Source organism: Abramis brama, assembly GCF_963993115.1.
Source record: "Abramis brama genome assembly, chromosome: 5".
Taxonomy (NCBI): domain Eukaryota; kingdom Metazoa; phylum Chordata; class Actinopteri; order Cypriniformes; family Leuciscidae; genus Abramis; species Abramis brama.
In genome coordinates this window covers 48,213,948-48,241,460 of record NC_139967.1, presented here as the reverse complement: position 1 = coordinate 48,241,460, position 27,513 = coordinate 48,213,948, and the positions used below count along the sequence as shown (strand labels likewise).

The following is a 27,513-nucleotide window of genomic DNA, read 5'->3' as shown; positions in this document are numbered from 1 at the left end:
TCCTGATTCTGACTCGACAACGCTGAAGTGCATTAACCTCTGCCCTGATTTGCTTGATTCCTTCACTAGTTTATCTCACACTTTTTGTTCTCCTTGTGATTTTCAGTGGAAGCAGCTGTTGCTGACACAGCACTGATTCATTTAGACACCTCAGATATAGCATGTGTAGCAGTGTACTCGCAGTTCTCGCAGCCTGGTGATAAAGTTATGCCTCCTCTGCTGTAATGAATGAAAGCAGACGCTCGCATGGACATGGTGTTCCTGCCTGCCGAACCCCTGGCAAGGAGAGCGTGTTCACCAACAGGGGTTAGCTGAGGTAATGTCTGTCCTGCCAGGCTGTACTCGAGCACAGCTGGGGTATCGGTTTGGCTATGAATACAGAGAGGAAGATGCACATGCTCAGTGCTCATATGTGGAGCACACAACGACCTGGAAAAGATCACATCAGAAGGTCAGATGTGTCTCTGCTGGCTTGCAGGGCCAGAATTGTTGCGTGAGGTTCAATACTGCACCACAAAATCCTTATGTGGAGTGTGTCAGTCTCAAACATGTGTATGTAAATATGTAAATATACTGTAACGGACGGAAAATATGTAGTGTAACACTGTACACTTTTTTTCATATTCTGTTGTGTTAAAGGACAATGCTGATAGTGTCAATCCTGATCAACAGCTATTCTGTTTAGGTTTCTCTCAGACTTTTGGTTGTCTAAAACCATGTTGATAATTGCAGTTTCTTGCTCTTTGAATTATCACTGGGATTGCAAAAATGTACCTATGCAAATTATTTCACTGCAGATTCCAGGAGAAATGAACACTAGAGGCAGTAAAACACCAAAAACTTTTGCTCCTTTTCACACAAATCATGAATACATGGGCAGATCATCGGCAAGCTCAAAACACTTTTATCATAGTGCATGATTTGTAAACTAATATATTTTAATGTTTGCATCAGATAATCAGCTCCATATGTCTGTCTTTTATGTACTACTTATGTAGTAAACTTGCTCGGAAGCTCACCTGGTACGGCATTGCACTCGTGATGTGAAGCGCTCGAGCTAAAACTGCTTGGTAGCGTCAGCAAATGTGTTTTTTCTCACGTTTGCTTTTGAACGTGATTCATTTTTAATCCGTTTATTATATGGACATCCAAGCAACAACCCAGAGCACCCTAGCAACACCTTAGCAACCACATAGCAACATCATGACGGTGAGTTTTGGATGGGTTATCGTCATTAACTCTTTCCCCGCCACTGTTATACGGTAGGGGAAGCAAAAACAAGCATATATCGTCATTAGCATATATTGATAACATATATATATATATTAACGAAACCTATAATAGTATATTAATGACACTAAAGAACACTGGGGAGCTCTACAAATCTAGTATTTTTGTATTGTCTGAGCAGCCTCAAGCATTATGGAAGGCATTTTCTGCCAAATTTAAATAAATAAATTAAATGATTAAAATTAAAATTAAAACCAGATTAACGATTTCATTACAGAAAACAGTACGCAAAATATGTGACAAAATTGAGAATGAAATTAAATGATTTCATTTTCACAGCATTATCCCTGTCAAATTGAAAAATAAAATGCAATTGGTGATTTCACATTTCATTTTCACTACAGTCTCGAGGCAAGACTGCCAATATTAAAATGAAAAGCCAAACGTGAAAAAGAAACTGCAAATACAGTTTTTACAATGCTCTTTAGTAACGCTCACGCAATAATAGTGACACAATTCAAATACAAATGTAAATTTTCGTTTTTCATTTTAATTCCTCTTTTATTTCACAGTTTTCATTTTCGTTTTCATTTTCAAAGACAACCTGCATGCAAATTCTATGTTAATGAGTGGGTGTGGCTTATTCTAGTAACGGCGCTAGAGACACGCCTTCTGTAAAGCGAAGTCGTCGACATCCCGTGTGCATGAGTTGAATGTGTGAAACGAAATTATTTAAATGTGATTATATTGTAATCGAGACGACGAGATATGGCGAAATCTGTTAGTGAGCTTTTGCGGGAAGCTGCCGCAGCATTAGAACATGGAAACAACCAGCCTGACCATGTTAGTTATGATGTTAGACTCAGGCTAGACCATAATCGACGATGAGGTTCATTCATGTATTAGGCTGTTTTGGAAATTCAACTATTTGGGTGTACAGAAGTCTTAGTAACACAATTTCTACAACAATTATAGCCAGACATTAATACCCACTAGCTTTAACCGAGGACCTCGGCCAATGTTTCATATTCGCGTCGTGCCTAACAACGCCCTTCAGCCGTGACTTATTCAGATACAGCACTAGCCTGTATCTGTCCGCTGTTTAACTGTTACGTGTCTTTTGGTTATTTTAAGTTTGTGTACAAAAATAATCACAATGCTGATTTTCATTTCCAGTAACAACTTCTGGATGAGATCGAGAAAGCGAGTGTACCTGCATTTACAGTAGGCTAGATATAGCATTTTCCTTCAGGTCAGTCCTATATTCATAATAAAAAATCCGTTTGAATGTCCGGTGTGATATCTTGTACTTTTAACAGTTAATAGGGGTTGTCCATGCCTATAGTCATGTCAAATGCGTCTTTCTTCTCCGTGATCACAAGTTTGAGTCATTTCAAAAGTCTTCTCTACTGACTGACTGACTCACTCATTAAGACAGTCTTTGTCTCCATCTAATGGAGAAATAATGTAACTTCTTCTGTTGCTTTATGGTCAGGGACTATTTTTTTTTTCTCCAGCGGAAGGAATTGGCTTTTAGTGATTCATTTTACTTCATGAAAGTTGCATAGATGCATATGTTTCGGGATTAATATTTGTATTGCGTGGTAACCGTTTTATAAAAGCAATAAGGTACTCTAGGCTAGTGCTGTATCTGAATAAGTCACGGCTGAAGGGCGTTGTTAGGCACGACGCGAATATGAAACATTGGCCGAGGTCCTCGGTTAAAGCTAGCGGATATTAATGTCTGGCTATAATTGTTGTAGAAATTGTGTTACTAAGACTTCTGTACACCCAAATAGTTGAATTTCCAAAACAGCCTAATACATGAATGAACCTCATCGTCGATTATGGTCTAGTCTGAGTCTAACATCATAACTAGGTTATGAATTCTAGCTTTTAGCGTGTCTCAGCGCCGTTACTAGAATAAGCCACACCCACTCATTAACATAGAATTTGCATGCAGGTTGTCTTTGAAAATGAAAACGAAAATTAAAACTGTGAAATAAAAGAGGAATTAAAATGAAAACGAAAATTTACATTTGTATTTGAATTGTGTCACTATTATTGCGTGAGCGTTACTAAAGAGCATTGTAAAAACTGTATTTGCAGTTTCTTTTTCACGTTTGGCTTTTCATTTTAATATTGGCAGTCTTGCCTCGAGACTGTAGTGAAAATGAAATGTGAAATCACCAATTGCATTTTATTTTTCAATTTGACAGGGATAATGCTGTGAAAATGAAATCATTTAATTTCATTCTCAATTTTGTCACATATTTTGCGTACTGTTTTCTGTAATGAAATCGTTAATCTGGTTTTAATTTTCATTTTAATCATTTAATTTATTTATTTAAATTTGGCAGAAAATGCCTTCCATAAAGCATAGCCTTATAAACATACAAATTTAATACAATTCATTAGGGTTTTTATTTGATTTTATTTCATTGTTATTTATTTATTTAAGTTAAAAAGTGCATTTTACAATTGTTTAATTGCAGTTTGATTCCATGACATAATTTTTAAGAATATAAAATAAACACCTTTTAAAACTGCATGTTAACAATGTAAAAGTGCTTGAGCAAGCGCAAACAAGGCTTTAATGTGCATGCAACTAGGGAAATAAAATGTGTTCATTTTACAAATGAAAACACAAATCATATGATGCTACTACAGTACACTCAGTACAACTCTAATCTTGGCAGGAATTGTTCTATAAATCTAGCAGAACTACACCGGACATGTACTCATATTTGATTCAGAAAAGAGAAAAAACAACAACACAAAAGCGTGGTCTTTGTTCAAGAGCAGCCGGCTCTGTCTTCAGGCTCTTAAATTGTATAAACACGAGCTGTTATGATTTTACCGTATGTGTAGCCCTGGCCTGAATTATATGGAGACTTGGGAAGAATTTATGGAACATATCTGCTGTTATAACCGTTTGTTTGAACCTGTGCACCCAGAAGAGGCCACCTGTTTTACGTTAAACGTTAATTGTACCAAAAGCATTGCGTTGCGATGCCATTCACACAAGCCGGAGCTTCTCCCCAGCATGGGCCGAGATTAGCTAAGTGTATAAAAATAGAATCTAATTCAAAATATTAACAAAAACTATATACTAAAATAACGGTAGCACTTTACAATACGGTTCATTAGTTAACATTATTTAACTACCTTAGTTAACATGAACTAAGAATGAACAATCATTCTACAGCATTTAATAATATTAATTTCAACATTTACTAATATGTTATTTAAATCAAAGGTTGTATTTGTTAACATTAGTTAATGCACTGTGAACGTGAACAGCTGGATAACATTAACAAAGATTCATAAATACTGTATTGCTCATGTTAGTAAATACATTAACTAATGTTAACTAATGCACCTTATTGTAAAGTGTTATCAAAATAACACTACAAATCACTTCCATTTAAAATCACCGCCTTGCACGCATTTTAAAATCACGCTAAATATGAACTCAAGCCAGTCGGGGACACCGTGTGAGACCTGTTCAGTTTGTTTCCTCGCACTATTAGCAGTGACAAGAGGTCAAGAAGTGCTTAAGATTGACTATCTATATTACGCCGCCTGGACCTCGGTCCATTTCCCTCACATTGACACAAATATGCGAGGAATGCTCGAGCGGAGCCAGATTTCGCAGGCCCCCTGACAGCTTCGAGTCGAGAGAATGTGCAAAAGAGAAGGGAAAGTGGAGGCTTTGATAGGTACGACAGAGAGAAAACTCGGTTTGATGTTTGATGTTTCTGCATGAGGTTTGGCTGGAAACGCTATCTTTGTATGTTTTGATAATCAGAATAAATCAATGGGCCAGTCCGTGACTGGGAATCAGGAAAGCGGCCACCCGTGGGCTGTTTCAGGGGTTTGCTAGTAATTATCACATACTCCAACAATCCTAAAGGGGAAAAACAGTAAAAAGAAGTCAACAAGCCTCAGAAAGAAAATCCATGCCCATGTCCCAAATGATCAGCCACATCTGCTTTCGTACTCACGACCCGGACAAATTACTGTAGAACTGAAACGCTCGTGCTATATCTGACACGACTTGTATTTACACAGTGGAACGATTACCGTTCAGACTGAGAATCCGCTAGGAGATCTGACATTGAGTTTTTTCTGAACCGTGGAACCTCAATGTAAATCTCAGGTCTTCGATGCACGTGTTCGGCATGTAAACCTCTCTGCCGCTACTCTTCCGTTCACTGCACACAGCTCTCACGGATCCCGTGGGCTCGTGTGCGTGGACATCAAACTTGCATGGCTTGCATGTTGCTGGATGCGATGTGGGCAGGTATCAGGAGGTTTGACACAGGCCGTCCTCCATATGGTGCCAACTGAAAATACCTGGCATTCTAAAATACTTATGTTACCTAACTTGACGTTCTTGTGACTTCATGCATGGCAATGTCCCACTGAAGTATTACTAGATGTCATTGGGCTAGTAAAATGGGCCAAACTGCATGGTCTTAAAGGAATATTTCACCCTTAAATGAAAATAAAGTCATAATTTACTCACCCTGGTGTTGTTCTAACGCCATACTGCCTTCTGTATCATACACTGAAAAAAATGATTCGTAACCCTAACCCTAACCCACTCTCAGAAAATAAAGTACATAATTGTACCTTTAGGGGTACAATGGCTTGTCACTGGGGCTGTACCCTCAAGCTGTTGAACAAACTTGATTAAATTAAAGGAGACATATCATGCTTTTAAATTGTTACTTTTTACATATAAATCATACATTTGTAGTCTATATAAAGCGGAACTGCAATGCTTGGGTCTGAATTCCTCATTATTATAGCTCCACAGGCCCCTTTTCTATCCCTTTTCTGATGTGCGTCTGAGAGCAACTCGTTTTGGTGCGGTCTCTTTAAATACAATTGAGACACTTCATACCCCGCCCACACTCGGTTCAACTCCACCCCGTTCGGCCATTTTTGTAGTTTGATAGCAGAGATACGATTATCTAGCGGCACAGAAACTTTTTATTCACACGTTATTAACAAAATGTCAACAACGGAAGACTTGTCCAGCCAGCCTTACATGTTCGAGCCAGAGTCGGAGCCGGAGCGAGATGAAAATGAAGACGACGAACCTGTAGAACAACGTCTTCATATGGATGTATCGCAATGGTGTGTTACTGTATTTACACATGAAACTTTGGTCTTCCGACCTTTTACCACCGTGTCGATTTATTTTGATTAATATGTGCGAGGGAGAGAGAGCAAGACAGCGTCTAGTTTGGAGACGGTGAAGTCTTGTTTACACTTTCGCCTGGCTCTGAAGAGAGAGAGTGAGCGCACGTGTGACCGGGTCTCTCTCTCTGCCCGTTCTTTCAGTTTAACATGCGTCCTGTAACAAGCGCGGCAGTTCATCTACATTAAACGGTGTAATGAAGCTTGTGGATTACTACATCCAACAACCGAACATTTTAACTTACCCTCTCGTAACTTCTGCATCCTTTAGCTTGGACTACAAAATTGCAGCGAGAAATAAAAATGGCGGATTGCTCGAAGTGTTGGGCCGGAAGTCAATGTCCTTATTTGGCAGTTCCGCTGCAAATACTGTGACGTAATAGTTAAAAAAACGTCATAGATAACAGAAAAATCGGAACAGGTTGAAAAATATGACCAAAACAGAATATAAAGATATCAACGAAGCACCTGAAGAGAATAATTTCATATTTTCTGTACTTCTAAACACTCCAAATATACAACAAAATGCATTTAAGGGCTAAAAAAGTGCATTTGGCATGATATGTCCCCTTTAAGGAAAACTTTTCCACGAAAATTATTTTTCCAACAAAATCTAATTTGTTGGAAATTATTTGTTGTAATCTTGTTGTATGAACTTAAATTCATTTAGTCGTTCCTGCTAGATAAAGTTTTGTCAGGTTAACTACATTTAATCTTTGCCCTGCCTAAAATCACCAACATTATAATTTGAGCTAATTTGACTCCACAGTTATTTCCAATGATAGTCACTAGTATTCAGTTTAATTAAAACCTCTTTTTACATAGTATAATTGAATATTACTTATGCAAGTCTGCGAGTGAGGTTTAATGCATATAGTGTATACTGGGTGCCCACAGCCCTAAACTAAACACAGTCGCCACTCTTCTGCATAATGGTAACCACAAAATTCAAAAAAACATTACAGAAAGTCCTCCAAATTTCTAACAAAACTGAATATTAAACACTAACATTAACTAACAACATATTTTCATGTACAGAAAAACACATAAAATAACACTTAATCCCTAAATTTACCCTCAAAATGCAGTCCCTTGCAAAGCATGCTGGGAACTACAGATCCACTGCCCAGTTAGTTGTCAACAAAAATGATTCTTGTAGTTTTCACACACATTAATTAAGTAAACTTCAGTTTTAAATATATTAGGTTGATTGAACACAATTAAATTAAGTTGTGAAAAAATATTAAACAATCGTTTTACTTTTGCTTATTTTAATTAATTGAATTTAACAAGAGGCACAAATTCATTTTTTGAGTGAGGATGCAATATTGTACCTTAACCTTTTAAAAGAAACGATACATATATGTACCTTTTAAAACTTTTTGACCCTCAAAAAGGTACATATATGTACCTTGAGGTCCAATAATAAGCCCTATGGGATACGTTAGTGTAGATTGTACCTTGGGGGACAGAAATGGACTCCTACTGTACCCCTATTTCTGACAGTGTACCATTAAAGAAAATGATGTCATTCTAAAAAAGATGCAAAAGTATCACAGAATGATTTCATGTGACAAGTGTCGTATATTGCAAGTGTTCTGGAGGTATATGATAGGAATTGAATGTATTATTGAAGGAAAATCCTGACTTTGGCTGTTGGTCTTCTGTGTTGGTCTCCCTCGCACATGTGGTCTCATGAGACTTTATTAGCACACAAGTTGTGAGAAATCAAGACTAATAAAAACACAACATGAAATAATAATCCATGTACCTTCTTCTCTGAGGTGAATATATCCGTTGTGTTTGTCGCAATAAGAAGTTATCGCATTCACATCTTGTCATCTGACAACCGGAGTTCCAACTTTTTTGGGATTTCAAGGCGTCACAAGCACATGTTATCAATTCATATTACTCAGTACTTCAATTTTTAATTACACTGTAACAAGGACACCTTAAAATAAAGTGTTACCCTCTTTTGCATGTAATGTTTAGCATAGCCTACATACAGTACGCAGGACAACATTAAGGATGATATGGAATTAATGAATAATCAACCAGTTAATCAATTATCGATATATATATTGACTATTATAACAATTATCGACTTTGCTTCCAGAGAACATTTTGAAATGTGTTTATGTACGAGTGCTCCAGATTATTTCTCGCTTCACTGATCTCAACTAGCTTTGTTTTTAAGGCATGTAGTCTAAAATTTTGCAACATGTTTTTTTTGCAAATGTTTTGTGATTTGTGTTTAGTTTTTTTCCGTTATGATGTTAGATAAGTTTAGTTTTTTAGTTGCAGCCCTACAGCAGTCTGTATTTTCCTGTCATTACGACCTCCCTCGACCTTTTGCTGGAATATTTCCTATGCTTTGTTTTGATGGTCGGCTTCAAGCGAAGCGTAGGAGAAACATTGTATCATGTTGAACATGAGCAGCGTGGGCCTCCTGGACGAGAGGAAACTATGCATGAATTTCAGGGCATTCCATCACTGGGATTATTCAACACGGATCTTTTGCGGTCATGTGTGGAGTTGCCATGCCATTGTTTTCCATTTCATGAATGTCAAGTTTGCAAATTATACAGAACATGGGGGCCACAAAGTGAAAGCAATGTGTTTTGAGACCTTATAAAAAGACGTCTTGGCTTGGGCTCTCTTGAGGTGTTGGAATGTGAGCGGGAAGCTTCCCTTATATACAATGTGCTTTTCTGGGAAAATGGCTAAATCATTCGTTCGTTCAGTCCCCCTTTTTAGACCTTCCCTCTCTTGCCCATTTTTTACGGTTCCCTTGGGACGCACAACCCAGACACGTTCTGCCGTTTTGATATGTATTTTGGAACGTGTTAAAAACTGATGTGAGCCTACGACGCATGTTCGTCTAGCTCCAGAGTTGCTAAAACTGGAGGTGTCAAATGTTGTTTTTACTGCTTGCTCTTTTCTTGTCAGCTTTGCCTCTTAGGTCGTGCTGGAAACTGGGTTTAGCAACTGCCTGTGTATTATTTTCCTGAAAGCTGACTTGAATGTTTTCTGGAAACTGGTATTTGCAGGAAAATGTCATGCACTACTTGCATGTCTTTTGTTTTCAGGTCTAATGTATGCAATGCTTTGATTTCCTGCAGGATTATAGGGACAGTTAATCAAAAAATGAACATTCATTATGATTTTTTATTTACTGATTTTCAAAAACGTGGGCAAATGTTTGGGGAGAATATTCACACTTCTTGTTTCTTAAAATTAAAATTAAAACAGAAAATATAAACTAATGCATAAAAAAAAAAAAAAAAAAAAAACGATAATAGTATATCAATGATACTACAATAACACTGGTCACAGTTCTCGGCAGGTTTAAACTTGCCATGGTAACGGCACACTAAGAAAAATAAAGGTCTTATTAAGACAAGTTTGCAAATTATACATTTTTCACCCATATCAGTGATATCATTATCGGTGATATGATTTCATTTCACCAATATTTTTCCACCCATATCGCACACCCCTTTTATTATTATCAACAGAATTAAAATAAAAATCCTAGAAAATATCGAGATCTGTTGTTTTTTTCCACCCATGTCGCACACCCCTTTTATTATTATCAACAGAATAAAAACAAAAATCCTAGAAAATATCGAGATCTGATTTTTTTTTCACCCATACCACACAATATTAACTCTTTCCCCGCCAGTGCTTTTTTTAAAAGAAAAAAAAAAGTTGCCATCCACTGCCAGCATATTTGATAATTTTCACAAAAAATCTATGGCATAAGTGTGAATATTTTGTTGTATGAATATCTGAACATGCATTACATTAAAAGAAAGAACAGACACTGTGCTTTAAAAAAAATTATTCTAGCTTCATACATTCTTTTTCTATCAACACTTGTGGGTACGTTTGTGAATGTGAAGCAACATTTTTAACAGAAAGCTGTTTAAAATTTTGTTTTTGTCAAAGACTTCATCCAAATTCATCAGTTTTGATGTTTAATGTTTAATGATCGCGTTATTTTATCATTGATTCTAACGCTTGTTTTTGCGGCTTCTTCACTTGTTTTTGGATTGAGGTAATTAAGTTGTGGTAACAGGTCCCCAGAATTATGTTAGAGTGAGTGCTGAATTGTCATTTTTGGATGAACTAGTGCTATATTAACGTGAATGTCCCTCTGTGTTTTTCAGGAGAGGTTCTAAGCCTCATGGACGATCTTTTCTCGGGTCTGGGCTCCTCATGTGTGGTAGCAGGACGGCGAAGCGGAGAACATCCTCACAGCATCATCTACTCTCTCGTCTTCAAGTGCCTGGAGCCCGACAGCCTTTATAGGTAAGAGCCACAGCAAGCAACTAAGATTGAAAAAGTCCTCTAGCTCTTCATTTCAATGAGAACTCCTTATACTTCCTTCAGTATATTGTGAATACACTATATTGTCTTGGCGGGTTTTTAAAGGATTAGTCCACCTCAAAATGAGAATTTACTGATAATTTACTCCAATGCCATCCAAGATGTTCATATCTTTCCTTCTTCAGTGGAAAAGAAATTACGTTTTTTGAGGAAAACATTTCAGGATTTTTCGCCCTTCCCTACCTTTTTGAACCGGAGTACACAGACAAATAACTTAGATAGATGAAGTGACGTGTGACATTTCCAACGTGATTACGTAATGCGTGCCTTGCGCGTCGCAGACCAGCACAAGACGAACAATTGTGGTTAAAAAGTATATAATTTTTTTTTTTTTTTGAAAATGACAGATTGTTTCGCTAGATAAGACCCTATTCCTCAGCTGGGATCGTGCAGAGCCCTTTGAAGCACTTCAGAGCCCTTTGAAACGGCATTGATTTGGACTTCAACAATTTGGTTGCCATTGAAGTCCATTGTGTGGAGAAAAATCCTGAAATGTTTTCCTCAAAAAACTTAATTTCTTTTCCACTGAAGAAAGAAAGACAAAAATTTTCATTTTGAGGTGAACTAATCCTTTAAGGACAACATGCAGCAAAGTAACATTCTTTAGCCATAATCATATTTGAGGGTTACACTTTATTTTGATGGTCCACTTTAGACATTCTACTGACTATAAACCTGAACTCGTATCGAACTATGACCCCAAAACAGAGGTACGTACCGAACCGTGACTTCTGTGTTCTGTTACACCCCTACTTTATTTTGATGCTCCCCAACAGATATTCTACTAACTATAAGTAACTTTGCAACTACATGTCAACTAACTCTCATTAGACTATTAGTGGACTAGTAGACTGTTAGGTTAGGGTTCGGGTTAGTAGAATAAGTTGACATGTAGTTGTGAAGTTACTTTATAGTCAGTAGAATATCTGTTGGGGAGCATCAAAATAAAGTAGGGGTGAAATCCCCAATGCTAGGTGCTTCTTTTCATTTATTTTCTTCCATGAGGAGACGGCGAGTGAAGTGGCAGCTGAGGCTTTCCCGTTTCCATGACACGCATAATTCCTCACTGGACTGTAGTGAGACTTTCACAACACAAATCGGCACAATGCCACATGACAGCGGAAACATCTTAAAAATACTGTGTCATTTATGGTCATACAGATAGGAGTAAGACATAATTTGGGTCACACACAAAAGAAAATTAATATTCTTTTGTTTTTGTAAAATAAAGAGAACAAACAGGATGCCGCTTTCTGCCGTCCCGGTTTCCTTTCTGTGAAGTTTGTGGCGCGTGTCACAAAAACTATTAGAAACTCAAGCTCTTGCGTGCATCTGAACTCTGAACTGAATTGGTGCACAGATCATCTCTTCTACTTCATTTAGCAAACAGCATTGCATTACCGCGCGCCCCCTTCTGGACTGGAGTGTGGATCGCCTGTGACTGACTGTATTCGTCGTCTGATTGTCCGTACCGCGACAGTTCGGGATGAATACATGTACCGTTACACCGTTATTAAGCAGACAGTCTAATACTCCACTGACTGCTAGTTGACATGTAGTTGCAAAGTTACTTGTAGTTAGTAGAATGTCTGAAGTGGACCATTGAAATAAAGTGTTACCAAATTGAGCTGTGCAATTTTTATATATATACTGCCTGAAATCATGTTGATCCATGCGATTGTAGTGACCGTGATGCATTATAGCAAGATAAAAGATTGTTGCAGAGTTGATTACTATAGAGATGATGAAATAGGGCTGATGGGATCATATTTCTTGGTTGTAGTATGCGATGTTTACCAACTGGAGCTCTAACCCACTCATAATACTTACCGATGTTTGTGCTGTTGTCACTCACTGGAGGACAGAACTGGCTTTTGTTAATTAAAATGATTTTATAAAGAAGAGTGATATTGAGGACAACTGATTACAGATTAAAACAATATTACAAAGAAAACCTGTTTGGTTTTAAAGAGTTTGATTAGTAAAATAAAAAATATTAATAATGTAAATTATAATATTGAAACGTGGACTTGTCAATGAGTGCAGCTGTAATGCATGTTAGCAATCAGCACAAATGTGATATATTCAGTCTGGTTTCTTTGGAAGGACACATCCTTCCAACACCGACTTAATGGTCCAAAGACCTCCGGCAAGTAAATTGATGTGGTTTGGATTTTGTAATCTAAGTTTGCTAAGTGTGGTATTTCTGTAAGTTTTGTTTATGGAGCTCTTTTTGATCCAGACAGGTAATAAAATGGCCTTTTCTGTGTTGGTTGATTAGGTCTTTCATGACAAGACGTATCAGAACATGGTTTATTTATGAACAGGATTAACGTCATCAATGTCAAATTTAACTGTGTCGCCTTCTTATAGATTTTATATTGAGGGGGTTAAAGAACTTTGTACCTTTTATTTCTTTCATAATGTTGTGTGATTTTCCATCTTATTGCCACCTTGGTTCCTCACCAATCTTTCCCAGGCCTTTGGTTTTCATTTCAATCGTTTACCCAGAAATGAGCATTTTGTCAGCATCTACTCTCCCTCAACAATAGATATACATTTGTTTTCATAATATCAGCTCTTTTCCGTACTACAAAGTGGATGGTGACTTAAAACCAAGCTCCAAAAAGCATGAAAAAAAAAAAAAAGCTTTAAAGTCTCATAAAAAATGTAACTTGTGCACTTGGTTTCTGAAGCCATACTTGTACGTTAAATTCACATTTATTCATTTAGCAGATGCTTTTATCCAATTAAAGTTAAAATTTTAAATGAAAGAATCAATACACTAACCTGAAGTGCAGTAAAAAAAATATATATAATTTAATTTATAAATGAGAAAATATGCCTTCCGTCTTGACGTGTCTTTGGCTGCACTGAACCAACCAACTAGATTAAATTGCACAAATCTATGGCTTGCAAAGTGCATGCAATTTTGTCAGCATTCTGTTTGATACTGAGGAGAATTTGGTATTTAGTCGTCACTAATCAGTCTAACGAACAGACAAGCTCTCAAAACAGCTCAAGTTTGAAAAATTGCTAAACAATCAACCTAAATGAGCAGCGTAGCATAGTTGACTCATGGGAGAAGGTTAGTGGTGAAACTCTGAGAACAGACCCTGAAATCATGATTCTTTAAAGGTCAGAATAAATCATGGCCACTGACACAGCGAAGCATGATAAACCTGGTATGACCCATACCATGGCGTGAATTATGAGATGCCTGAATTATGCATATGCTCTCCAAGGTTCAGGGTCCAAATCTCTGTTTAGCTTGCTCGTTGTAAGGTCAAAACAATTCATAAACTATATATGAAGTACATCTATCTTCTGTCCTCATCTCCTCAACCACGTTTGATTGGTGTTCTGGTATATCTCACAGGAAGAGTTGAAAACAAACCCTTCAAGCAGAAGGAAATATCTGTTGTTTTAGCTACTAATGTGTTTGATGCCTGGAAGGCAACCCATTACGAGAACACTGACTACAAGATCTTTAAATGCTTCCATTAAACCTGATTTCTGTTTTCCTAAGTAGCTGATGTTAAGATTAGCATACAAATGCATTTTACTTCCAAAAGTATTTTCTTAAATGTGTCTGTGCTTCAGAATAGCCACGTTTGACCAACAAGATCAGCCCAGATGCATATTTTCAACCCCAAAACAAACTCCTAAAAGCCACATGCTAATGATTTAGCAGAGCTTCACTGTGAAAATATCATCTCTGAGTTAATTATTTTTGGTGGAAAACGCATAAGAAAAGCTTTAAGGTATCACTGAAAAGCTTCCACAGTGATTTTCAGTCAAATTTAAAATTTGACTATCGGATGAGAACGATATTTAAAATGAATTGAGCTCATAAATGACACTAACTTTGCTCCATCGATGCTGTTATTGAACTGAACTGAATCAACACTGATCTGAATTGAGCTGAATAATCACTGTGAGCTGCTTTACAACTGCTTGAAATTCCTGTTTTTTGCTGTTAAGCTGCTTTGAAACAATCTGAATTATATAAGGCGCTGTAGAAATAAATGCGACCTGACTTGGCACACCAGCGTCTGTAATTGTCGTGACATCTTGTTTGTTCTCGAGATTAAAGTCGAGTTTTGCTGAAGTCTACGGGAAACCGCTATCCATCTATCTTACGTGCCTTTGAAAATATCTCAACAGTGTCTCAATCTGTGCTCAGATTTGCCAAAAGCAACTAATTTAACGGCTGAACTATAGGTGCCAGAAATCCAAACAGCCATGAGCTGAGAAAAGCCAAACATACAGGAGTAACCAGAGAATGGTGAAACTGAAGTGAGAAAAAGACAGATGTAGAGTGTGTCAGCCGGGCAGAAGAAGAGAGAGAGAGAAAGAGAGAGAGAGGGATCGTTCCTGAGGGGCGAAGGGGAATGTGTTTTGACATTCCCAGCGATGAGCCAGACCACTTCGCCTTTGTTCTCCTGGGTGATCTTTATCACTGCCAATTGTTCGCAGAGTTCCTCAGACTTGGATTTAAATGGCATGTGACATCCAGAGAGAGAAGCGAAGATAAGAAACATGAATAAAACTAAAGCATCAAAAAATGGCGTTTGAACGTCTAAAGAGCTGCACACCATTTAGAAACACTCTTACAGATAAAGGTTCTTTATTCACATCGAAGGTTCCAAAAATAACCTTTTACATCAATTTCCATTGAACAAAAGTTTCTTTATAGTGGAAAATGGTTCTTTAAGGCCAGTTCACAGCTATAACGATAACTATATTATACCGTCCACACCAGCGCACGCTAACACTCAGTTTATTATAAGTTTGTGCTGCAGTTTTTTCACCTGCTGCTTTAAATGATGATTGGTGGATGGATTCTAAAGGATAAAAGGTGTATTCTGATTGGCTCTTTTACCGTTTTGAAAGTGGTTCCAATTATATCGTTCCTTTGTGTTGTCATCGTTATAGTTGTGGTGTGGTGTGGACTTCTGTATTCTCATAAAATTAGGACGATTATTAAAACTGTTTATTTATCGTTATATACACAGGCCTTTAGACTATTTACTCTTTCCCCGGCATTGACGGAAATTTCCGGCTTTCTGTGTTCTCACTGTTATACGGTAGGGGGCGCTATTACGCATCTTCTGAAAGAGTACAGAATCTCCTAATCAAAACACAGACGAAAAAGAAGCAGAAACAAGCAATATCATTTGTAATCATATGCATGTGTAAAATAACTAACGCATTCTCATCCTAGGGCGTCATAAACTGACGCTTTTGACATTTCGTCTACATCCAATGCACATGGCACCCTTTAGCGTCAATATGACACGCACAGAGCTTTGTTCGGTTATGGGTAGGTTTAGGTCTGGGGTAGGGTTAGGGTTAGACCGCTAGGAGGCGCCTTCTGGCCCATATCTATCTGCGTCTCATATAGACGCTAAAGGGTGCCATGTGCGTTGGATGTAGACGAAATGTCAAAAGCGTCAGTATATGACGCCTTGGGATGAGATCGGGCTGAAAATAACGCGATAATCAACATTTAACAGCATATAAATCAAAACCGCTTAATGTTACTGAATGAAATGTCGACCCGGGACGAGCTACAGGACTGTGAAGCTTTAGGAGTGTTGATGGACTCGATCTACTCCATCTGTGTTTTGATCATCGTTCTGAATCCGATCTGGTTGTAGTGTTTGACAAAACACGATTTTCTCAGCTTTTTGCTCAAAATGTTGCTTTTTTAATGAAACTGACCCACATTCAAGTGTTTATAAAAAAGAATGCATGAAGCTATACACAGTTGTTGTTGTTTTTGTTTTTTTGTTTAAAAGAAAAGGGTCTGTTCTTTCTTTTGATATATTGCATGTTCAGATTCATACAACAAAATATTCTGGGGGCCATGAAAATATTGTGAAAATGACCAAAAATGCAACTTGGTTTTTGAAAAATGGTTCTTCTATGTCATTGCTTCAAAACCTTCTTTTGGAGCCTTTATTTTTAAGAGCATAGGGTAAAGTGAGAGCTAAAAAAGTACCTTTGGCAGTGTTGCAACACCTTAACAACCCAAAACAGCAACTAGTCTAGAGTTCCCCTTCTGAAGTCCTTAAACCAATCTACAAATTGTCTGATAAAAAAAAAAAAAAATTAAATATAAAAAATAAAATAAAAACACTCCAATAGGCAACCACGCAACCACATAATTCAAACAATGTGATTGTTGAGCCAGTGTTGTTCTGATGAGATTGGCAGCGGATGGTGTCTGGCCTGCATTTGGAGTGATGTCTTTTGGTGAGGTTTAGGAAAGGAATGCCACACTCATTCGATGAATAACAAGATCAGGCAAACTATGCAAGCCATGTATAAACAGACCGTATTACAAACAAAACAATCAGCTAGTGGTTATTGAAATATGGATTTCCAAACAAAGGAAGAGTCAAAGTGTCGAAACCTTGCCGTGTAAAGAAAATTCAGGGAAAAGACATCTCTGGCTTCCTCCCATTGTCTTATGCATAGTCAGAAAGCGTATCGATTTCATTGGATTCATCAGTGATGAATGTGATACAACAAAGCTGGAATGAACAAATGTCTGCAACCAGCGTCTCGGGTTGGATGCATGTGATGTTGGTTTATGGTATGACTGCATTTCTGGTAATGAAGGAATTTTAATAAAAAATGTGTTTTGCAATTTAATCTGATGCTGGCACATTGCATATAAACGTGGAGAGTCTACCTAATCTTCTTAATGTATGTTTACAGTGCACTTGACGTATGGTACAGTACCAAGATTTGGAGCCATGCTGAGGTTATGAGTCAGCAACATTTAACAGCCTTTATTATTTAAGAATATAGGCAATGCTAAAGGGTGTTGGTTTGTGTTGCAACTGTACTATATTCACAATACAGAATGATATGATACAATATAAAATGATGATACAAGCAGTCCTCCGAATATTTGTTCCAGATCTATAATGTATTTAAAGTGTTGTCGAGCACATATATTAGAGTTGCAATGACTCGAGCACATGTGTGAGCATTCAAAGGCAATTAAAGAGGCCGTATTATGCCCTTTCACAAAGTATTGGTTTTGGCTCTACTAAAACAGGGTTTCAAGCTTGAATGTTCATATTTTTCCTCATATTCTCCATTGTTGCGGCTCCTCTCTTCCCAGTCTGTCAGTAACGCTCTGTTTACTTCCTGTCTCTATGAAGCCCCTCCTTCTGAAAAGCACACTGTGCTCTGATTGGTCGGCTGGAGCAGTGTGTTGTGATTGGTCGAGCGCTTCGAGTGTGTTTGGGAAATGTCCCGCCCCTTACCATAACCGCCAGTTTAACACACCGCTAACTTATTCAACCAGGCCCCGCCCCTTTATTCTGCATATTAATTATTTAAATTATTATCTGCATAGGAATATTGTGACGTGTTCGTTCCCGGAAGAAACTCAAGACTACAATGGAGGCGTTTCAGTGAGTTCAGAAACACTGACACTGATATAGAGAAGAACTCCCGCTGGAGGGACTTTGTGACTTTCCAGAGTATTTTCATGCTCAAACAACAACATTACACACTAAAGAAAGATGAACATGGAAAAAAACATATAATAGGCCCTCTTTAAGATATTTAAATATTGGTCATTATTGTTCTATTAAGAGATTTAAACATTGATGGAGTTTTGTTCAAAGCAAGAGTAAGTGATTGTCCAAATAATATATATAATATTTATATAAATACTTTCTCAGGTGAAAAGTCTGACACACACGCCAAATAGCATCTAAGTGCTATTCATACTTGTGGTGAAAAAAAATTTAAATAAATAATTTTGTCTTGCACAATAAATATTGGCTAAAAATAATAACTAGACATAGTCAGATAAACGAGTCAGCATCGGTGACCTCAGTGACCCGCGTGTCATTATCCCGGAGTCAGGGCTGGGAGTGCAGGTTGTGCTGGGTGGTCTGAGAAAACGCTGAGCTGCAGCTTAAATGTGTTTTTTATTTGCCAAACGGAACTCCGTCATTAGAGGAAGTGGGAGTCCCATTTAAGCTGCTATTAGCCGTAATGACTGTTTTTTTTCTTTAATTTTTTTTTTTGCTCGTCATGCACGCAATTTCCTAACGTAACAGAATCCACTGGAATCCCTGCCTGCGTGCTTTTAGTGGTCTGTGGCTCTTAAACAAGATCTCCAGAAAACACTCGTTCAGGGACACCTTTCGGTTTGAATGATTTTGTCGTAAGATTCAGTGTTTATGTTGCCGAAGCCCAAAGTTATTTGGCTTACTTTGCTCTATTTGTTTATTGGTGTAAATGTTCCATGTAAATGTCTCAGTTACATGGAGCTTAAAAACAGAGATTAGGAAACACACTGAAACAGTCTTTTCCTCACGTCCTCTCTTCTAGGTTCACTCTTTATGCGGTGGACAGTCGTGGTAGTCGTTCGGACGCGAGTTTTGTGACCGTCCGCACGTCTTGTCCGATGGTGGATGACAGCAAAGCTGAAGGTAATAATAATAATAATAATAATAATAATAATAATACTCAGAATCAATATCAAAGTCAAAATAGGATTACAGAAAGTTCACTCAAAGAAAAGGAAAAGTAGGACTTGCCATGAAAGTCATAAAGGGTTACGCTTTATTTGGTAACACTTTATTTTACAGTGTCCCTGTTACATATGTAACATGCACTTAGCATAGTAATATCAGTAAATTATGCATAATTACATGCAACTAACCCTCAACCAAACCCTAACTCTACCCTAACCCTATAGTAAGAACATGTAGTTAATTAATATTACTCTGTACTTAGATATATAATTAGTGTAACACTTTATTTTAAGGTGTCCGTGTTACAGTGTAATTACACATTTAAGTACTGAGTAATAATAACATGTACTTACTATATGGTTAGGATCAGGGTTTGGCTAAGGGTTATTTGCATGTAATTATGCATAATTAATAGTTATTACTCCAGTGACTACATGTAACAATGACACTGTATAATAAACTGTTACCTCATAAAGTGATGTTGTGTTAAGAAACAATTAAAGCATGTTAGGAAATCTCATATTTAGTTCTAATTCTCTTGTGAAAACAAAGTGTGTTTAATTGCATTGAATGTGCACTTGTAGTGTACTTAAATTACTGAAAGTATAATAGAAAGTGTACTTAAGGAGATTACACTTTCATGACACCTTAACACACTTAAGTACACTTTTTAAAAGTGCACTTTGTAATAATGTCAAAGTTCGGTCATCGTGTTTTAGTAATCATTTGTAGTGCTTTAAAGAAGTACACTTAAACACTGAAGGACATGTAAAGTACTTGATTATACATTTAACTGTAGATAATGCATTTGAAGTTAATTTAAAAGACTATAAGACTAAAAGACTTAATTTAAGACGATTTTACTAAGTCCTACTTACAGTAAGTGGGTCAAAAACACTAAAGTTCAACTGCATTTAATAAAAAAAATTAAGCTAATACTATTAAATGTAATTGAAATGAAAAACATTGCATTCAGTTTGCACTTAAATATATCCTCTCAAAATATATTACTAATAATTACTTTTACACAAGATTTTCAAGAATTTCATTTGTCACCAAAGATGAAAGAACAGTAGATTTTCTTAGAATGTTTCTTTGGGAATACTATGGAAGTTTGTTTCTGCAATGGAATAAAAAACTACAAAAGGTAATTGCGACATTTTTTCTCTCACAATTACAAGATATAAAATTGCAATTGCATGCGATAAAGTCTCAAATATAAACTCGCAAATTTTCAGAAAAAAAGTCAGCTCACAATTCGGACATTTTCTCAGAATTTCGAGTCACAGTTCTGACTTTATAACTCACAACTGCGCTTTTATATCTTGCAATTCTGAGAAAAAAGTCAGAATTGCAAGATACAGTATAATGTGCAATTACCTTTATTATTATTTTTATTCAGTGGAAACAAGCTTCCGTAGAATAGAGACAGTTCAGTTTTTGGATGTCAGACCTTCTCTCTCCTCAAACAGAGATCGCAGATAAAGTGTACAACCTGTATAACGGCTACACCAGTGGAAAGGAGCAGCAGACGGCCTACAACACCCTGATGGAGATCTCCCCACCTCTGCTGTATCGCGTGCAGCATCACTACAACTCACACTACGAGAAGTTTGGAGACTTTGTGTGGAGAAGTGAGGATGAACTTGGACCCAGGTGAGGAAGAGAATGACCAATCAATGCTCAAGTCATTCTCTGCATCTCACACTCTTTGCTCAATCGAATCTGTTTTAATCAGATCTTTATGACAAGAGACAATAGTACACTTTTCAATTTCACAAAAACAAAACAAACAAAAAACAAGATATGGCATAGAAATCAGATATGTATCCGATAGACTCACTGTGATCTGAGTGCAACCAGATCACATTCAGCTACAGTGTGAACGCAGCCTTTGTGGATCATATTAATATTGATGACCCTTGTAAAAACAAAGTGCACTATTATACTTTAAAAGAATATACTAAAGTGAATATACAAAGTCTTCGGATGCTTAATTGCATGTTAATTGCAATTGCATAAAAAGGTTATAGCCTACTTTATTTGGTAACACTTTATTTTACAGTGTCCTTGTTATTATGTTACATGTACTTACCATAGTAATAACAGTAAATTATGCATAATTGCATGCAACTAACCCTTAACCAAATCCTAATCCTAACCTAACCCTATAGTAAGTACATGTAGTTGCTTAATATTACTCAGTACTTAAATATATAATTACACTGTAACAATGACACCTTAAGAAAAGTGTAACCCTTTATTTTAAGGTGTCCATGTTACAGTGCAATTATGCATTTAAGTATTGTGTAATAATAATTATCATGCACTTACTATAGGGTTAGGATTAGGATCAGGGTTTGGTTGAGGGTTAGTTGCATGTAATTACGCACAATTTATAGTTATTACTACAGTAACGTGTAACAAGAACACTGTAATATAAAGTATTACACATAAAAATGTATTATATTTTAATTTATATTACATGCATTTAGCTGAACTTTAGAGTTCTTGTTTCATCCGCTTAAGTACTTTATATATTTGAAATATATAGTGCATTGCCAAAAGTACAAGCTTTTATACACTTCAATGTAATTTCTAATTAAACTTGCAGTATATGTCATGTATTCATATATATTCGTAATTACACATTTGTAATGAAGTTGCAATTTAGTGAATTTAAAATATATGAACTTTAAATGTAATATCAAACAACACACTACAGTTAAAAATATAATCAAGTGCTTGTTAGTTAACACATCAGAATAAGTGTGCCTCTTTAAAATATGATGCTTTAAAACACACTTTAAAGTAAAACTTTAATTTTGACTAAATTACAGAGTGCACTTCTTTAAAAGTGTACTTAAGTGTCATAGTCATGAAAGTGTGCTCTCAGTACACTTAAGTGGCCTTTTATGTAATTAATATATGTTATGCATGTAATGTACTTTTAAGATTTGAAGTAAACTACAAGTGCACATTCAATACACTTAAGTGCACTTATTCACAAGGGGAACTAACACCTGTATGAACTGATTTCATACTGTACGTACACTTAAATTACGGTAACACTTTATCTTACAGTGTCCTTGTTACATATGTTACATGTATTACCATAGCAATAACAGTAAATTATGCAACCAAATCCTAATCCTACCCTAACCCTATAGTAAGTACATGTAGTTAATTAATATTACTTAGTACATAAATATACAATTACACTGTAACAATGACACCTTAAAATAAAGTGTAACCTAAATTACTTTTGGGTCATGTTTTTGATTGAAGAAATTCTCAAATGACTTAGAACAATGAAGTTAGTTCTGATTGAAGAGACTACTTGAGTGTTGTTTGAGAATTTGTAGGTTTTTATGGAACAGCCTGTATATTTTTAAGCAAAACACAAAGAGGAAGTGTGCAGTCCCTCACACGGGCCCCTGGTTTGAGGCCATCCGAAGGTTGCCATCCTAAACTCTCTGTGAATGTTTGTGTAATCTGTTCGCTGGCAGAACTAGCAGGAGGAATGAAACAGAGACCACCAATTACAGTTCGTTTTCCCTTTGTGTAAAGATCCAATAATCCTTATGAATATCAACACAGGCTTTGCATTAGGATAACATATTTGTGGAGCAGTAATGAGTAATGATTGTCATAAAACAGGGCACGCGTTTCATAAAATATTCCTTCAAAACACATTTTCATCATATTTTGAGTTAAAGATAAAAATATAATTGCTGAGCAGACACAATTTTATAATGGACTGTGTAGTTTTACCACATTCAAATCTTTGTGTCTTTTTTCCCCCTCCAAGCTCATTGTATCTATTAATAAGATTGTATTAATAATGGCATTTTATTATATATGTATAGTGTAAATGAAAAGATTAATATATTCTAATGATGTCAAGATAACACTTTTTAGAGAAAAGCTATTTTTTCCTTGTTCATAACATTATTAATTATTATTCAAACAAGTTTTCAAACATTTTTAAGGTTAAAATAATTTGAGTCGTGGATGTTATTTTCTTGGGCCATTTTTATTCTGTTTTGACATTTAAAAACCTAAACTAAACTTGTAAATTCATACAAAGGTTGAATTATCTGAAAATAATTTGCCCTTAATCTGCGTCAATTTCCCTTTTTGATTGTTTTCTTGTTGCATCCCAAACAAATAGTTTTCTGCATGTTGGATACCATACTGACAACGATTATAAAGAGCCCTATTTTAACGATCTGAAACGCAAGTATCAAACGCGAAACGCAAGTAACTTTGTCGGCGGTTCTCTTGCGCCCGACGCAAATCTAAAATGTGTTGATCTGAAGTAGCTTCATTATTCATAGGTGTGGTTTGGGCGTAACGTGAAATTAACCAATCACAGCGTCATCTCACATTCCCTTTAAGAGCAGGCACGCTTGTTCCATGGCGGATTGCTATTATAATGGCGGATTTGCCAGGCGCGGTTCACAGCCGAGGAGACCGACGTTCTCGTCAGGGCCGTAAAACACAGAGAAGTGACATTGGGGATGGAGAAACACACCCAAATTAGCTTTGCTTAAACAGGCGTATAATAATGTGGGTAAATGTGTAAGCTAGATTTATGCCTATTTTTTCACATCTTCATGGACACCACAATGATTTCCCTTGTGTGGAATATTTTTCCTTGTAATTATGTATGGTTTGCAAAAATGGGAACTGCTGAATCTGTGTAGATGAGAGAATCAAAGTGTGTGTGTGTTGTGCACACGCTACATTATGGCCAAGCATGTGCCCTTAAAACAGCATCTGAATAACGCGCCACTGACTTTAGACTAGGTTTCTCCTGGTCTGTGGCTGAACTGTTTTCTGAAACTGCAAAATAGCACCAGGGAACGTTTGCGCCGGAACATCGGGTGCAAAATAGGAATGATACATGCGTCGGTGTACAAAGTCAATTGTGCTGGGTGCAAGATAGGGCCCAAAGTCTTTTAGTCTTAAGTCAATTACACTAAACATTGAACTGATCATAAGAGGTTTCAGCAATGCATGAATGCAATCCATCCCAGGCTCATTGGAGATCCAGTACTTGACTGCGTTGAGCAAAGCTTTTCAGGTTCTGTCATGTGTTATTTCCAATGATCCTGGCTTGAACTCGACACACTGACCGCTCTCTCTCTGTCCCCCACAGGAAGGCTCATCTGATCCTGAGACGAACCGATCGGATCAGTCTGTTCTGTCGCTCGCTCCTCCGCAGTGGCTTCATCCAGAGCCGAACCGAGAGTGTCCCGTACATGCTGTGTCGCAGTGATGACACGAGACCTGGTGGCTCTCTATGGCACAGTTCACTTCACGAAACCCGGCTAGCCTGTCTGGAGAAAGTCATATCAGTGCAACGCAACATATACGGAAAGTCAAAATTACGATGAGACTTGACCTTCTCTCTTATGGTCTCACGCTTGGCTGTTCTTTTTTCTAAATCCAAATGACTTTGAGACTGTGAGAGGAGGCGTTGTTGTTTCTTTTCTTTTCTTTTTGGAGTTTTCCAAATGCAGAGAGCCTCGGAATGATTTATTATAATTTTTTTTGTGTGTGTGTGTGTCTCTCGCAAGGACATCACTACTGACGGACTATTTATGAATGTAAGAATTCAACTGCATGGTGCTGCAGAACTCCAAACCAGGTTCCCTGATACTCATTTTGCAAACATATCTCTTGGAATACTTAGCCAAGCAAGACGAGAACATGATCTCTCGGTGGTTTTCCTTCTTTTCTATTCAAGTCTATTAATCTTTTTATAGTTTTGCCACAATTAATTGAGAGAACTGACTTAAGAATATTGTCAGGGTCACAAAAAATGCTTTTGAGAACAAGTATAGTCCTGTCGTTCACACATTATATTTAGCCGAAATAATGTTCCTTTATAGTGTCCAAAGAAATGAAAGGCAAATCAGACCAACAGATTTCATCAAAGTGAATCATCTAATGTATTTGGCAAAGGGATGTGTTAGAAAAGAAAGCAGAATTGTGCAGAACTATTCTGTAAATTATTGTCTGGGAACAATGTGTGTTTGATGAAAACACAGTTGAAGAAATGGTAAGAACTTCGCCTCAACACATTTTCAGTAAGTAAGTTGCTATATTCCATGCTATATTCATTGTGATAGTTAATTATGCTATTGTACATACAATTGTAAATGCAGTATGTAATAAGTGAATATGATTTTTTGTGTGTGGGGTGTGGGGTGAAGGGTCTATTAAATATGTATATAGAATCTCAAGAAGATTTTCTCAGTTTTATCTAAAATATGTGAAGGATCAATTAAATATTGAAAAATAAAAACCCGTTACACGACCTCACGGAACACAACACCTGCTGCAGAATCTGTAAGATGAAGGGGAAAACTCAAATTAACACTGTTCAGAAGTCCAAATATCCATAACTTATGCTGTTGCCTCTTGAGCATCTTGTTTGCAGCATTTGGGGATAGTTGTCTATGAGTTCCTTGATTGCCTTAAAGGGACAGTTCACCCAAAAACTAAAATTCTGTCATCATTTACTCACCCTCATGTTGTTCCAAACCTGTACGAGTTTCTTTCTTCTGTCATACACAAAAGAAGATATTCTGAAGAATGTTGGACCCCATTGACTTCCATAGTAGCCAAGTGGTAAAACTGGTTCTCAATGCCATTGGTCCACCGTCATTGAGAGAGAAGTCAAATGTGTAAAGCATGCAAGCCAACCAAAGGTTTTGAAGGACTTGAGGACTGACCAATGAGTCAGTGTTGAGAATAAAAGCAAGGAAAGAAGTCAAGATGTCTGTTACCTGAGCATCTTACATTTTCATAACAACACAAGCCGTCTGGAATGAAGAAAGCAATCAGCATGATTGACAATATTCAAATGGTAAGCAAGCACTGCTTTGTTTAAGGTTTGTATATCTGCAGTTCTAGTTTGGGTTCCTCCTTTCGAATGACAAATATAGACTATTGATTCCTGCTGATACAGACAGTTATTTCCATACATTCAGGTGCAGAACACATGTGCTAGTTGGGAGTCAGATGTAGTTCTTTTGGTGTGTTCAAGCATCGCCGCTAGTTCTTTGTTGTCGGCTTGGTGTGTCACGGCCTTGCGTTTGGAATAAGCATTAACACAATACATATGCACAACTTAACATGCAAAACATAATGTACTTTGTCAATACCAGTTATTTCCACATGCAATTTGAAATATCTCAATGCGACTGGTACATTTGTCTCATTGCCACAACACCAGCATACACAATACATATCTGAGAGTTCAGGGATGTTTTGCTTACTGTAGATGGTGTCTTCCATGTAAAATGACCTCCTGTACCCTGTGTGAACCCCTAGGGTCCTGTTTATTTATAACTTCCAATTATTAGTTCATGTCTTCATTTGAAGGATACAAATTTTGATCGGGGTACTTAAGGAAAGCAAAAGGGTTGAAGGAATTTTTTAACCAACTGAACTCCTGAACTGAACTGAAAACTTAGCATTGTTTCTTCTAAATTCCTCTACCTTCCTAAGCCATTTGACTTAAGTTGAACAAAAGTGACTTAACATGTAAATATGCTAAATAGTAGAGGTGTAATGGTAAACATAAGCGTACTGAAATGGCATAATATTGTTTATATCGATATACTTTGATGGTGTCGAACACATAACGAAGCACACAGAGCCGGGTAAGTGCACGATCCATCATGAGATATGCTTTATATTAAGTGTTTTAAACTAAATCATAAATCTACATGGCTTGGCCATGACAAGCCACGTTGTTCACTGAGGAAAACACGTCTCAAACGCATTAAACAACATATGCATCGTAAGATGCATGTGTTGTTTAATGCGTTTGAGACGTGTTTTCCTCAGCGAACAACGCACAACTTACGGTTGTATACTTACCTGTAAATGTTACAATTCATGCAAGTATTTCCATTTCAGTGCGTGCATGCATGCCACAGGGAAAGAATGGGAGTGCAATAATTATAATCTTATTGTAAAATATTTTGCTAACATATTTTGCATCCAAAGTGTAAGTGCTTCGAATCTCTTTATGTCCGATTGAAGCAATATTGACAGACTGACATTGTTTGTCAAACCACTGTTAAAACAAATACAAAACATGCTTTTCCTGCTGTACTGAAAACATACAGAAACGTGACTTCACAAC

General features: G+C 36.9%; 1 protein-coding gene across 3 annotated transcripts in view; it reads left to right on the top strand.

The window, feature by feature from the left end:
- astn2 (astrotactin 2) overlaps window positions 1-25,682 on the top strand; it is a 445,829-nt gene extending 420,147 nt beyond the window's left edge. For all 3 annotated transcript variants that reach the window (XM_084114345.1, XM_084114344.1, XM_084114346.1), the window contains 4 exons: window positions 10,614-10,755; window positions 19,201-19,301; window positions 20,819-21,002; window positions 24,511-25,682. In XM_084114345.1, coding sequence (XP_083970471.1) covers window positions 10,614-10,755; window positions 19,201-19,301; window positions 20,819-21,002; window positions 24,511-24,748 — 665 coding nt within the window. In that variant the 3' untranslated portion in view covers window positions 24,749-25,682. The remainder of the gene's footprint in view (window positions 1-10,613; window positions 10,756-19,200; window positions 19,302-20,818; window positions 21,003-24,510) is intronic.
- The last annotated feature ends 1,831 nt before the right edge of the window (window positions 25,683-27,513 follow it).